General features: G+C 50.7%; 1 protein-coding gene across 1 annotated transcript; it reads left to right on the top strand.

Moving 5' to 3' along the window:
- The first annotated feature begins 2,246 nt into the window (after nt 1-2,246).
- GPR83 (G protein-coupled receptor 83) lies at nt 2,247-14,688 on the top strand. The gene is made up of 4 exons (XM_082342351.1): nt 2,247-2,617; nt 7,300-7,425; nt 10,651-10,784; nt 14,050-14,688. The coding sequence occupies exons 1-4, from the start codon at nt 2,252-2,254 to the stop codon at nt 14,669-14,671; spliced, it is 1,248 nt and encodes a 415-aa protein (XP_082198477.1). The 5' UTR covers nt 2,247-2,251; the 3' UTR covers nt 14,672-14,688.
- The last annotated feature ends 565 nt before the right edge of the window (nt 14,689-15,253 follow it).

Raw genomic sequence — 15,253 nt, 5'->3', positions numbered from 1 at the left:
CCTGTCTACCTCTCTAGCCCTCTCTCTCCACTCAGCTCTTTGAACAAAAAAACATGTGTTGCCTGCCATTTCAGCAAACAAAGACTGTTGCCCGCCATCAAGCCATCTGCCACTGCAAACCAACCAGAGTGCGCCCTGAGGAGAATTCAGGATGGAGAAAAAGAGGACACTGGCCCTAGCTAGTTAAGATGTATGTCAAAGGAATGATTTCAATGAGCCCAGACTCTTGCATCTTCCCATACATAGAAAAACACTAAATTCGTTAACTTGAGCTGTGTGTTTTTTTTGATTATCAGTCATCTTTTGGTGTTTGTTTTTATTTTAACAAAAACTCCTCTATATCCTGGATCCTCCCTTACCTCTCTGGAACAGTTCCTCAGAGCAATCTGAGAGGCTATCTCCTGGGCTATAATCTTCAGTGTGGTCCCTGAATAAAACATAACTGGCAACTTCTAGGGTGTACGTTTTTCTTCAGTTGATAGCTCTTTGCGTAACACGCTCTAGCTCTTTCCACTCCTGTAGTTGTCGAATGAGCTATACTCACATTCATCTCGGTATCTTTGCACGCGCCATGATTCCCTCCTTATGGAATTCTCCATCTTCCTCCCTCTGCCTCCTCCTCTGTGACCTAATGTCTCTTGCTGGTCCCTTAGAACTGAGCTGAAGTGTCACTTTCTCTGGGAAGACTTCCCTGATTCCTTCTCACCTAGATAAGTGCACCTTGTACTTTAGTATGGTGACACTTATCAAACCATTTTCTAATTGCTTATTGACCTGTGTTCCTGGAGCTCAACGGGGTACAGAAGCTGATGTCTAACTTTCCTGGAAAATTTCCAAAGTGAAAGGTGGCTAGGCTTCCCCTCAAGGCCCAGTGAGAAAAGAGGACTTTGGTGTGTGGGGGGGGTCTGTTCTCCAGGGTTTAGGTGGGACAAGGTGCAGAATTTCTCCTGAACCAAGTGGACACCTCAGAAGGTACCTGGGCTTGATTCATAGAGACTCTTGAGTGCATAGAGACCCTACCCGGGTCTCTGAAAACCTCACGTACAGGAAAAGGAAAACTTTCCACCAGGGCCAGAAAAGTTAAATAACTTGCTCAGAATTTCACAGCTAGGATGTGATAAAACTGGAATTTGACTCTGATTCAATGGGATCGGGTGAGGTGGATGGTGGACCAGGGGTGACTGGGAGAGACTTCACAGGGGGGAGTGAAAGAACAGGTCAGCAAGATATCAAGATTTCCTGGAGGAGTAGGTGGGGAACAGAAAACAACATGGGTAACACCCCTTACAGATATAGCTTCAAAAACTCCCAGGGCAGAAAACTCAGTTACCCAGGAAGTGGGCACAGAGCTATTGATCTCCTTTGATTCTTGGATGACGTCAGGAGAACTGCTTTGAAGTGTTTCCTTGAAAAACTAAGCCACCCCCTCCAACCCGCCGCACCGCCCCTCCCCCGCCCCCGCAACACACACACACACACATTGAGTCTTAGTGAAGGGAAGGAAACAAAACCTGGCCAGCCTCCCAGGACATCTGAAGTCTGATCATTGAAGGCGCTTGGAGAAAGCCTACATCGATTGCGTTGTTCACCTTGTGCCAGAACTGCCAGGCCCCAGTGACCCACCTCTACCTGAAACCTGCCAAGCCTGACGCTCAGACTGGACCAGAGTAGCCCCGCGCGGAACAAGGGGTTGCCTGGAAAGGGCGGCCCCAGTCCCTGCCGCGCGCCCCCCGAAACCCCAACCGCCCCGGGGCGCCTTCCGCCCGCTCCCTTTCCGATGGCGAGGCTTAAGCAGAAAGCAGGCGGATGAGTGTTTTTAGGGAAACAGCCCTGACGCCTGGCTGGAGTTTTATTTCTAGAGCGAGAGCGGGCTGGGGCCGGGGGTGGGGAAGCCCGCCGAGCCGGAGCGCGTCACGGTCGCCCGGAGAGACGCCGCGCCGCCCGATAGGCAGAGGCACTCGCTCGCCCGCAGCCGGGGGGCGCAGCGGAGACACAAAAGTGCGGCCGGCGACCCGGAGCGCGCCGATCGCGGGCGGGAGGCCGGCGGGGAGTGGGCGCCGGCCGGGCGCTGCGAGGCCGGGAGTCCCTGCGCACACAGCCCCGCGCGCTCCTCTCCGCGCGCCCGAGCGCACGTGCGCGGCCTGGCGGGACGTCCCGCCCGCCCCGCCCCGCCCCGTCCCGTCCCGTCCCGTCCCGTCCCGTCCCGCCCGCCCCGCCCCGTCCCGTCCCGGGCGCGGAGGCTCCTGCAAAGATGATCCCTCGGTGCGTGTTGCTCTGCCTCCTCGCAGTGGCGCGAGCCGCGGACGAGCAGAGCCCGGAGGCGGCCGTGGTGGGGCCCAACGCCTCGCACTTCTTCTCCTGGAACAACTATACCTTCTCCGACTGGCAGAACTTCGTGGGCCGGAGGCGCTACGGGGCCGAGTCCCAGAACCCCACGGTGAAAGCCCTGCTCATCATGGCTTACTCCTTCATCATCATCTTCTCGCTCTTTGGCAACGTCCTGGTCTGTCATGTCATCTTCAAGAACCAGCGGATGCACTCGGCCACCAGCCTCTTCATCGTCAACCTGGCCGTCGCCGACATAATGATCACTCTCCTCAACACCCCCTTCACTTTGGTGAGACCGCGAGGGCTGGGCTGGCGCTCCGCTCTCTCCTCTCTCTGTCGTCCTCTCTCTTGCTGTCTCGATGTCTCTCTTGTTCCCGTTTCTGTCTCTCTCTGCGTCCTTCTCCCTCTCTCCACCCGATTTCTCTCCTCATTTCCCTGCCGGCCCCCCTCTTCTGCCTGGCTTCCTGTCTTCATCTTTCTTAGTCTCCTCTCTCTTGCCCTCCCATCTCTCATTTCTCATTTCTCACTCTCCTCTGTTGGTCTGGCTCTTAGTGTGTCTGTCTCTGTCATTCTTTGTTTGTCTTTCTGCCTGTCTGTCTCTCGGGGGTCTGTCTCTCTTCTCTATCTCTCGGTGTCTTCATCTTTTTTTCCTCTCTGCGACTCTGTCTTTCTCTGTCTCTGTCTCTCTCTCATCATCTTCTAAGCCAGCGCTTCTGAAGCTGATGGCATTGGGGTCAATGATTCGAGTGTCTGCAGCCAGCTGTGAACAAATGACCATTTCCTGTTTAATGTCACTGAGCATGAACCTGCTTGATGATGGAGCAGTAAATCAAAGCCCCTTGAAATTCCAGCATAGATCGTTAGGTCAACTCCCCCCCTCCCCCCCCCCCCCCCCGAGTACAGCCCATTAAATGCCCCCAGCATGGGGTGCTGCTTTGCACCCAGCTGAAATATCAAACAGTTGCTAGTTGTTAATGGAACCATGAGTGAATTTTCCTAAACCACTTATTTAAATTGCATTTGCCTTCTGTGGTTTGACAGCGAAGTCTGTGTGTGAAGACTGTGTTGTGGAAGAGATGAGGGTGAGGTGGGCTTGGGCCTCAGAGCTGGGGCAGCCTGGGGGCATTCACACAAGGGTGGTGGGTGAGCCCCCCTTCTCGCTCCCACAGCCTCCACCGAGCCCTGACTGCTGGGCCTTAGTGGTGTCACTTCTCTCCCTCCGTGACTTGGGACTGTGGTGCTCATGGATGATTGAGACTGGGAGGGCTATGACCAAGTAATCATCATGACAGTTATACACCTTGTATTTCTGCAGCATGAGTTACATTTTTCCAATTTCTGGAATAATCTTGTTGATACTTGAGTTATTACCAAACCATATCTGTTCATATCTCTTTCTATCTCTTTCTCTTTCTTACACACACACACACACACACACACACACACACACACTTTACCAGACATAACAGACAAGCAAAAAGAAGAGGGTGAACTCCCACAAGCCTATCCACCTGTGTGAACGTCCTTCCAACCCTTATGTTTAAAAACTACATTTTCTCTCGTCCTCACTTATGAGAACTTCACTTATATTTTGCAGATAAGGAAACTAAGGCACAGAGAGGTTCAATGCCTTGTCCAAGGTCACTTGGCTAGTAACTGGCAGAGCCAGGATGAGAATTACTTCCCCTGACTCAAGTGCAGCCAGAGGTCTGTCCACTAAGCCACTCAACTGGGACCTAGGGGGCAGGGCACCCTTGGACCACTAATCCAAACCATGGACTTCTCCTGCTCTCCTTCCTGCCTACATTTAACAGATTCCTGGTCACTCAGGATGTTCTGGGCACTAGCCAAGGACAAAGGGACTTCCAGATAACCCCCCCCCCCGCCCTGCTGCCTTAAAGCACAGGACAATGCATCTCTGGCTCCTCCTGGATTCCCCTTGGCTTCTGACTTGACAATCTGCAGTGCTGGGGTTGGACTCGGCCACCCAGGATGGGAACTGGGAGGCCCCAGGGCATGGCCCTCTGCTGCTGCCCAGAGCAGGAGGCATGGCTGGATCTGTGGCAGACACAGGGCAGGTGGGGAGGGAGGCCAGGCTGCAGCTGAGAGCTGACAGCCCCTACCCGGAGGATCTCCTGCAGGAGAGGGGATGTCAGGGTCCTGAGAACCCAGTCCCCGCTCCCGGTTGATCCAAAGCAGCTTGGCCTTCAACCGGATCCATGCAACTACCCCAATCCAAATTCCTGTCAGAGCTTCCAAGGCTTTTGCAACCAGGGGCGGGTCTTCTAAGCCCTCAGCCAGGCTCCTTGAACGGGTAAGATGTCCTGCCCTTGGGCTGGTTGCTGACAATATCCTTCCTCCCTGGTCTCCCTTTCTGTCCACTTTATACTCTACATCGGCATGAAGTCCAGCTCTGGTCATTGAGAGAAAAGCGAACAGTTATTCACAACTCCCATAGCAGAGCCGTACACAGAATGTGGTGGAGCCTGGAGAAGGCGATCGTTTACTTTGACCTGCCAGAGTCCCACGAGAGGGTCAAAGGAGACTTTTCAGGGCACGTGGCATTTCGAAGGGACCAGGATAAGTAGGCATTTCCCAGGCCTAGATGAACGTTCATTGCAGACAGAGGGACCCGGGAGAACAAAGGCAAGGGTGTCCAAGTTCACGGTGTGTTGAGGGAACGCTGAGCGGTTCACTGTAGCTGGAGCAGCGGAGGCAAGAAGGCCAGCGGAGGAGCCAGCAGGGCAGGGGGAAGCAGAGGTGGCCAGAAGGAAAGGCCGGGGCAGGGCTGCGAGCGGGCCTGGGTGCTCGTCAGGCATCTGGCTGTCTCTTGAAAGGCATGATGATTCTAAGCAGGCATCTGATTTCTGATTAAGAAAATGCTGTCAGCAACGTGAAGGCTGAATTACAGGGGGACAGACTAGAGGACAAGGAAAGCTGTCTGGAGGCCATTATGGACCAGGTGTGAGATGATGGGGGATTCCACTCGGGCCACGGCCTTGCGACTGAAGAAGAGGGAATGGATTTGAAAACCCTTCGAGGTAGCACTGGTTGGCTTTGGTGATTCATTGATTGTGGGAGGTGAGAAGTAGGAGTGGCTAAGGATTTCCTGCTCTGTAATGTTATTGGGCTGCTCCTCCCTGCCTATTTCCAAAGAGAGTAGTGTCCATGGTCTGCTGTCCCAGGTTCATGATCAGACCAGACTTGTCCCTCATGACTCTCATCCACACACTCCAGCCAAACAGTTCCAACCCTTGTTCCCCAAACAGGTCCTGGGATTTCTGACGTAGTGCCAAGCCCTTTGTCCTTATCTCCCCATGGGCAAATCCTACCTATTCTTTAAGGTTCATCTCAAATGTCTAGTATGTTACAATAATGGCAGTTAATACTGTTAAGTACTTGCTATGTACTAGGCACTGTCGTACCTGCTTTACCTGTGTTATCTGCTTTACCTGTGTTATCTGTTTTACATGTGTTTGAGTTTCATAACAATCATGTGAACAAGGGTTAGCCCCATTTTACAGATGAGGAAAGTGAGGCTCATTGGGCCTAAGTGCCTTGCCCAAGGTGGCAGCTATCACTGGCAAATACTCTGCTATAAATCACTATGCAATATTCTTCCTCTCGAGCTGACCTGCTCTATTTCTTTTGGTGTCTTCTCTCGTTCTCTCTGCCTCAGCACACTCCCACCCCACCTGGTGGCCCTTTGTCTGGGCCTTCTGTAGGGCACTGACTACTTTCTGTCTTGCATCTGAGATACCTGAGTCCTCCTCTGCCCACATTGGAAGCTCCTTGATCAGAATCAAGGCCTGATCTCTCTCGGGCGTGGGGCATTACTCACAGGAGCTCAGGAGCTGAGTGAGTGAGCAAATAGCCATGGAGGATGTGGGGTGAAGCCTAGGCTTGCTCCCTGGACCCCACATGCCCTGGGAGCTTGTCTTCTCTCCCTGCCCAGACCCTGGTCCCTGCTCCCACCTCTGCAGGCCCCTGGGACTCCTTCCCAGATGACGTGTCGCAGGCCTGCTTAGCTAGGGTTCCAGAGCACAGCCCACGTGCTGTGTTGTGACTCTTCAGATGTGTCTCCTCCATGAGTCTGAACTCATATGAGCCAAAAATGAATTTTACTATTACCATAAAAATGGCTACTATTTATTTCTAATCATATCTTTCTAGCAATCTGCCAGACGTGTTCCACACTTTGTAGCCTTTTAAAAATTATTTTATTTTTTAATGTTTTATTTACTTACTTATTTTTTATTAAGTAGTGTTTTTTTTTTTTTTTTGGCTGCGTTGGGTCTTCGTTGCTGTGTGCGGGCTTTCTCTAGTTGCGGCGAGCGGGGGCTACTCTTTGTTGCCGTGCGCAGGCTTCTCATTGCGGTGGCTTCTCTTTGTTGCACAGCACCGGCTCTAGAGCACAGGCTCAGTAGTCGTGGCACACGGGCTTAGTTGCTCCGCGGCATGTGGGATCTTCCCGGACCAGGGCTCGAACCCGTGTCCCCTGCATTGGCAGGTGGATTCTTAACCACTGCGCCACCAGGGAAGTCCCTGTAGCCATTTTTTTTTTTTTTAAAGTTGATCCCTACAATAAGATACAAGGTAGAGATTTTTAAGCCTTTTGTTTTTTTTTTGTAAATGAGTAAACTGAGGTTCAGAGAGGTTACCTACCTTGCCCAAGGTCACACAGCTAGAAAAGATTAGAGGTGGGAAATCTAACTCCAGAGCCCATGTCCTTCCCACGCTGTCCTGGCACTGAACAGGGCCCAGCCATAACAGCAGGGTCAGGGTTTGTTGAACTGAATGAGAGAGAATGAGTCATGCTGGAGAAAAGCATGTGTGACCCACAGTCCTGCAGTGCAGAGGAAGAAGGAGGAGGGGGAGAAGGCTCCTGTGGGATGCTCCTCAGAGACCACAGGGAGCGGGTGTCAGTGTCAAGGCCTGTCTGTCTCCTGATGTTTGTGGGCTCGTCTCCAGGTCCGCTTTGTGAACAGCACGTGGGTGTTCGGGAAAGGCATGTGCCACGTCAGCCGCTTTGCCCAGTACTGTTCCCTGCACGTCTCAGCCCTGACGCTGACAGCCATCGCCGTGGACCGCCACCAGGTGAGGGCACCCACCCCCACGATGTCCTGTCCTTCCCTCCCCGGCTTTGCTTTCCAGGGGGCTGAAGGCAGTGTTTTAGCCCGTTTTTCAATGAGCATATTTGTCTTCTTATTGACCACTATGAGCATTAAATTAGGCATATAGCCCCTAAAATTGGGGCTAAAATAGGCATATAGCCCCCTTTGTGCTAGGGGCTGCAAAACATTATTCCACGTGTGTTGCTCCAGTGAAGACTCACTGCTGGCATTTTGTGTGTCAGAGCTGAATGAGTTTGTTTTGGGGGGTTGAAAAGCAGATCTGGAAAATCACAGATGAAAAGAGAGTGGCAAATGCAGGTCTGAGGCAAGGCTGCTGGCTGGGAGATGAGATGGATATTTCTGGACCCAGGTTGTGGAAGAGGTAAACAAGCTGGAGGGGGGCGGGCAGGTGGCAGGCGCAGGTGTCGGGTGGGGTAGGGAGGCCCAGCTTGCTGTCCTGCTCCGTCAGATTCACATGGGTCGATATGGTGAAGGGAGCTGGAGAGGACCTGAGGGTGCCCATCCTGGAGGAGGGCGGCTTCACACAGGCGCCTCGCTCATGCTGACTCAGTGAACCATTGTTGTACACTGGGTCTCTGCTGAGTCAAGGTGTGCAGGCTCAGGAAAGGGCATGCATAGCTTGCCCAAGATCACATGCCTGGTGATTGATGAAGGTAGGAATAGGACTGAGGTCTGTCCGGCTCCAGGCTCATGCTCGGATCTCTAGAAGATCACTAGTCTGCTCTGAGAAGACGCAAGGGCACCTACAAGGCTGGTATCGTAAGGGCCACCAGGACAAAGAGAGAATTTATTCTAAGTAGCTCCAAGAGGTACAACAATGACCAAGGGATAGGAAGCTTCTAAGATACAGACTCAAAGATGCAGCTCAATATGAGGAAGAGTTTTCTAATAGAAGTGTCTGAAGGTGGACAAAGCTACCTGGGGAGGTGAGTTTCATGTCACCAGCCATATTTAAGCAAGGCTTGGATGAGCACTTGATAGGGCTGTTTTAGAGGACATTCATGCCTCTAATGGGGAATTGGACTTGGCAAACTTTGAGATCTCTTTAACCCTGAAATGCCGTCATTTTGGCATTTATGTTACAGATGTTTTGGTGCAAAGTGTGAAAAGGTTGCATACAAATATTTCCTGCCTTTTCTTAACCTTCTCCCCTAATTCAACAAGAGGGACCCTGGATCACCTTTACTTGGACTATACCCACCGCATTTAACACAGCTAACTGAGGGCTGACCCTTGGGCCAAAGGCAGGTCCGAGGAGCAGGGGGGCAAGTCTTACCCACATTGGCCACATTGCTGTGACATATACCCACACATGGGATCCCGTCCCAGAGTCTACAGGTTCTTCAAGTGTCCAGGGCCTCTGACTGAGGCTTCCACTCCCTTTATCAACCTGAACCATGATGGCATGTGAGGGGCAAGGATGGCAAAGTCCAGAATGGAGATGTGCTGGGCAGCTTCTAAAGCCTAGCCCATTCCTCCCATAAAACATTAAAAAATTGGGAGAAGACTTGGGAGGACACAGCAGAATGTCCAGTGTGTCCTGGGATGGCATCCTGAGACAACGGCAGCTCTTTATGACCTCTCTTTCTGACCCGACTCACCTATCCCCAAATGGCTTTTTCAAGAAATAATGATTCTAATCTTGCAACCTAAGTGTTCATCAACAGATGAATAGATAAAGAAGATGTGGTATCTATGTATAATGGAATACTACTCAGCCATAAAAAAGAATGAAATTTTGCCATGGATGGATTTGGAAGGCATTATACTAAATGAAATAAATCAGCCGGAGAAAGACAAATACTGTGTGCTACCAATTATATGTAGAATCTAAAAAAATACAACAAACTAGTGAATATAACAAAAAAGAAGGAGACCCACAGATATGGAGAACAAACTAGTGGTTACCAGTGGGGAGGGAATGGGGAAGGGGCCATATAGGGGTAGGAGATTAAGAGGTACAAACTATAGGTATAAAATAAGCTACAAGGATATGTTGTCCAACATGGGGAATATAGCCAATATTTTAAAATAACTATAAATGGAGTATAACCTTTAAAAATTGTGAATCACTATATTGTACACCTGCAATTTATACATTATACATCAACTATACTTCAATTTAAAAAAAAAAGGAATAATGATTCTAATCTTAAAATGAGGATGCTGTTAAATTCCCAAGTGTTTATTTAAACCTTTTAGGAGAATTGATTGGCATACAGTAGCAATCAATTCCAAGATGCTTTTCAGCCCAAAGCCTCTAACAATGGTTTAATTTGGGGCTTGGGAAAGCTGGGCCTCAGTGCAATTTTAGAAATGGCTTTCAGAGACAATGTGGTGAACCCCCAAATAAAGGGCAATGCAGCTTCCCATGATAAGTGGTGAGAGTCTCCTCCCGACGTGTGTCGCCCTCAGACCCCTCGGAGCCCTTTGTAACTTAAAGGATATGGAATCATGGGCAGATGAGATGAGATCCCGAGGTGCCATGGCTGCTCCTGTGCCAGCCTCGCTGTGGGTGTCGTGGGAACAGACCTCCCCCTTCACCGCTCCCCCATCCTCTCACTGCACCCGGCTTCTGCCACGCATGACCTGCAAGAGGCATTTTTTAAAATTAATTAATTAATTTATTCTTGGCTGCATTGGGTCTTTGTTGCTGTGCGTGGGCTTTCTCTAGTTGCGGCGAGCGGGGGCTTCTCTTCGTTGCGGTGCGCGGGCTTCTCATTGCGGTGGCTTCTCTTGTTGCCGAGCACGGGCTCTAGGTGTGCAGGCTTCAGTAGTTGTGGCTCTCGGGCTCAGTAGTTGTGGCTTGTGGGCTCTAGAGCGCAGGCTCAGTAGTTGTGGCGCACGAGCTTCGTTGCTCCGCGGCATGTGGGATCTTCCCGGACCAGAGCTCGAACCTGTGTCCCCTGCATTGGCAGGCGGATTCTTAACCACTGCGCCACCAGGGAAGTCCTGCAAGGGGCATTTGAACTGCCTGGAGTCTCTGAGTCCAGATGACACCCTCTCTGTACCCCCATGGGCTGGACGGTGGGGTGATGCAGCTCAGGGGCTCGATCATGAGTTAAGGGGTGCTTGACTCTATGTAGGACCTACCGGCCTCGTTGTGACAAGTGAGCTGCATCGTCTGGATTTCTTAGTTGCTTCAAACTGTCTTCAGCCAGTGATGCCCAGTTTGCTTGTCTTCCAGGTCATCATGCATCCGTTAAAACCCCGGATCTCAATCACAAAAGGTGTCATCTACATCGCAGTCATCTGGACCATGGCGACGTTCTTTTCACTTCCACACGCTATCTGCCAGAAATTATTTACCTTCAAGTACAGGTGAGAAGAACTAGTGGGGAGCAGCCTGGGGATCCGGAGAACCTTGACAGAGGGAAATCTGAGCCCCCTCTGAATCTCAGAGTTACCAGTACCTGCTGCACTGAGCCGTTCTCTCTGTCTCCTTCCCATCCTGTTGCTTCCAGGCCCGTGCGTATCCTCTGCACTTTTTCTGCTTTTTCTCGTCTTTTCTTCGCAGCACTTTTAGCTTCCTCTTTAATCTCTGTCCCTTTGTCTGTAAGGTCAAGGCAATAGCAATCGGCTTCTGCCACTGGGGACAGGTACTAACCCAGACTGAGATTCAGAATCACCCAGGCCCTGTTTAAAACGGTGGTGTTTAAATTCCCTCGCACAACCTGCAAACAAACATGTATATCTCTAAGTGTCTCAGACAGGATGCTCTACCCCCCTCCCCATCACCTCCCATTTATCATATGCTTTGTCCTGTGCTCTCACAGAATGGAAAGCACTCAGTGTCTTGAAATTTAAGCACTCGTGTGTGCTGCTAGTTAGTTAAAGGTGATCTCCCCTGTTAGACTGTGAGGTTGGGGGGAGCTGGCCCCATTTCTGATTTTGCCATCTTGGCGTCCCTAGCATCTATATTACCGTCTTCACATCACAAGCTCTCTGTACATAGTTTCTGAATGAAGGAATGAGCTTAGAGTGATCTTCATCAGTTCATTGTTGTTTCAGCTGAAGTTCCATAGAAACAGATCCTGAGATAAAAGAAGGTACATGTGCCTGGGATTTTTAAGAAAGTGCTCCTGGGGTAATGGGTAAGGCAGTGGAGAAGCTGGACAGCAAATGAGGAGAGACCAAGGGAAGGTGTGGTTTGCTGAGGGAGCTCTGGAGCACACTGGTAACACAGAGTTTGCCCGCTTTGAGCCAAGGGAGCTGGGCTTTCATATTCCAGGCCTTCCTGGGGAAAATGGAGATACCTGGCCACTTCTGGCTCATAATGGATCTGTGGGAAGTATCTTCAGTGGCCTTAGGGTAGTCCTAGGCCCCTAGAAGATCACGGCTGACAGCTGTGTCTGGTCGGGTGGACCGGAGCTGGGGGCCTGGTTCTCCAGACCAGTAAAGGGGATCTAGGGGGTGCACTGCTGGCAGGTCTTACCATGTGCTGCCTCACCTGAGACATACATTTACATACACTCCTGTGACATAAGCGGGGTCCAGAGAACAAGCTCTGAAGGCCAATTTCAACTAAGTTATAAAGTGTCTGTCCCCGAATTCTAAGCTATTGAATGAATCACATACCCACCCCTTCCCAGCAGTCAGACTCCCCAACTGCCTTCATATATGGAAGGCTATTTCTTTTTTCTGCTAACAAAAGCGAAGAGAGTTTTCTCTCTTTCACTAGTGATGGCCACCTGCACGTATAACAAGATCAACAAGCTACATGGTATGATGGAAAAAAAAAAGTAGCAATTTTGAGTTGCTGCTCAGAGATTTTACAGTACGAAAACCCTGCTCGCACCCAGAGTCTGGACATTTAGATAAAGACACGAGCTTAGGATTCCAGCCACAAGTTCCTGCCTTGCTTTTCCCGGGGCATCTTTTAAAATGACCACTTGTGAAAAATTAGTGACCTCTGCCCCAACCACCTTATAAGTAACAGGTGCTTGCTACCCTGCTCTCTCTCTCTCTCTCCTGCTCACCTGTGACCTGGGAGGGAGGACTGCCCTTCTCCTGGCTCATAGTGCCCCCATTCTGGGATGTAAGTAATAGTCTTGTGACTTCCTTTGTGTGAGTGTATTGAAACTGCGCCTTCAGTCAAAATGGCCCCTGGGTTTTGAGCTCCTGAGCTCCTGAGGGAGCTCCCTGCCACCTCATTCAGCAGATCATAATCTGCATATTCTTAACCCACCAGCTCTGGGTTCTCCAACATACACAGACGTCCCTAAAAAATTTGAAGAGGACTGGCTACATTCCATAGAAAATAAGTACTTTTTGTCTGAGTAGCTGAAGGTGTATGAGTTCAGGCATTGCCACTCACATTCTCAAGACCCATTTCTTTGCCCCATTCCTTGGATCCCCTCTGGAATGGGAGTAGGTAGTACAATGGGAAATTCCAAGATTTCCTGAATTCATCATGCTCCCAGGATGAGTTAATTCTAAGACTAGGAACACCAGTGTTGCATTCATTCATTGAACAAATATTTATTGGGTGTGTATTCTGGGCTAGGAATAATACAAAGTAAAGGGGACACAGAGTGATCTAGGTGTATTTCTCTTTTTTAAAAATTGAAGTACAGTTGATTTACAATGTTGTGTTAGTTTCAGGTGTACAGCGAAGTGATTCAGTTATATATATATATGAGTGTGTGTGTGTGTATATATATATATATATAAATTCTTTTTCAGATTCCTGTTGGTTATCTATTTTATATATTGTAGTGTGTATATGTTATCCCAAACTCCCAGTTTATCCCTCCCCCCGACCTTTCCCCTTTGGTAACCATAAGTATGTTTTCTATGTCTGCGGGTCTATTTCTATTTTGTATATAAGTTCGTTTGCATCATTTTTTTTTAGATTCTACGTGTAAGCAATATCATATGATATTTGTCTTTCTCTGCCTGGCTTTCTTCACTTAGTATGATAATCTCTAGGTCCATCTGTGCTGCAAATGGCATTATTTCATTTTTTTATGGCTAAGTAATATTCCATTGTATATATGTACCACATCTTCTTTATCCATTCATTTGTTGATGGACACTTAGGTGTATTTCTTTTTTTTTTTTTAATTAATTAATTAATTAATTAATTAATTTTTTTTGGCTGTGTTGGGTCTTCGTTTCTGTGCGAGGGCTTTCTCCAGTTGCGGCGAGCGGGGGCCACTCTTCATCGCGGTGCACGGGCCTCTCACTATCGTGGCCTCTCGCGTGGCAGAGCACAGGCTCCAGACACGCAGGCTCAGTAGTTGTGGCTCATGGGCTTAGTTGCTCCACGGCATGTGGGATCTTCCCGGACCAGGGCTCGAACCCGTGTCCCCTGCATTGGCAGGCAGATTCTCAACCACTGCGCCACCAGGGAAGCCCTAGGTGTATTTCTTACCTATATCGAACGCCCAGCCTAGTGGGAGAGCTGAAAATGTAATCAGATAATTAGGCTGCTCATCACATGTGCTGTAACAGACGGATGTACCAGGAGCCCAGTGGAGGGAGAGGCCAGTGGTTCCTGGGATGGGGCTTTTCCACGTTAATTTCACACCCTCCTTCTCTATCTATCCCTCTCCCTCTCTGTCTCTCTCTCCCCTGCCCCCAGTGAGGACACTGCCCGCTCCCTGTGCCTGCCAGACTTCCCTGAGCCAGCCGACCTCTTCTGGAAGTACCTGGACTTGGCCACGTTCATCCTGCTTTACATTCTCCCCCTCCTCATCATCTCCGTGGCCTACGCCCGCGTGGCCAAGAAGCTGTGGCTGTGCAACACCATCGGGGATGTGACCACGGAGCAATACCTGGCCCTGCGGCGCAAGAAGAAGAAAACCATCAAGATGCTGATGCTGGTGGTGGTCCTCTTCGCCCTCTGCTGGTTCCCCCTCAACTGCTACGTCCTCCTCCTGTCCAGCAAGGTCATCCACACCAGCAATGCCCTCTACTTTGCCTTCCACTGGATCGCCATGAGCAGCACCTGTTACAACCCCTTCATCTACTGCTGGCTCAACGAGAACTTCAGGGTCGAGCTGAAGGCGTTACTGCGCATGTGCCAAAGGTCGCCCAAGCCTCAGGAGGAGCGGCCGCCCTCCCCGGTCCCCTCCTTCAGGGTGGCTTGGACAGAGAAAAGCAGCGGCCTCAGGGCTCCACTAGCCAACAGCCTCCTGCCCTCCTCCCAGCTCCAGTCTGGGAAGACAGACCTGTCGTCCGTGGAGCCTATGGTGGCAGAGTGACCTAGAGGAGAAGGGCAGGAAGGGGCGGGGGGGGGGCGGGGCTCTGTCTCCAGATGAGGCTGGGAAAGGGCCTGAGGACAAAGCCTGGAAAACAGCCTGTCCTCACACCCCTTCACATGCTGGAAGCACTTCCTGAAGAAGCCCAAGGACGTTTGAGTGCCTAGGCTCCTCTACCCGTCAGATGGGAAAACAAAAAGACAACTCCCAGCTCGAGACATGTTTGTGAATTCCTGTCTGAGACATGCTGGTTCCCTGAGCAGCCAGGGGACCCAGGACAGCTTCAGCCCCCGTGGGGACTGAGTCAGTCAACTGCCTACACCTGTCGGCAGCTGCCTTACGGCCCTCCCACCACTGAGCACCCATGAAGGACCCTTGAGTCAGACGTGCGGAGTGGCTGACCCAGATACCCAGCTCTGCTTGAGAAAGGTCCATCGGCCGGTGAAAGGTCAGCGAGCCAGAGCCGGCGTGGAGGTGTGTATGCCTCGCTCTCTGAAGTCGCTGGAGCAGGCTGAGTCCCGGTTCTGTGGCGGCCCACCACGTGACAAGAAAAGACCGACTGGGTTCCTTAAAAGAAAGAGGAAT

Source organism: Balaenoptera borealis (assembly GCF_965194805.1).
Source record: "Balaenoptera borealis genome assembly, chromosome: 11".
Lineage (NCBI taxonomy): Eukaryota > Metazoa > Chordata > Mammalia > Artiodactyla > Balaenopteridae > Balaenoptera > Balaenoptera borealis.
The sequence above is the reverse complement of the archived record's forward strand: the minus strand, read 5'-3'. Positions and strand labels throughout refer to the sequence as shown.

Coding starts and splice junctions, on each gene's coding strand:
- GPR83 (XM_082342351.1), top strand. CDS start 2,252: ATGATCCCTCGGTGCGTGTTGCTCTGCCTCCTCGCAGTGGCGCGAGCC. Junction 2,618..7,299: donor TCAACACCCCCTTCACTTTG/GTGAGACCGCGA, acceptor GCTCGTCTCCAG/GTCCGCTTTGTGAACAGCAC. Junction 10,785..14,049: donor TTATTTACCTTCAAGTACAG/GTGAGAAGAACT, acceptor CCCTGCCCCCAG/TGAGGACACTGCCCGCTCCC.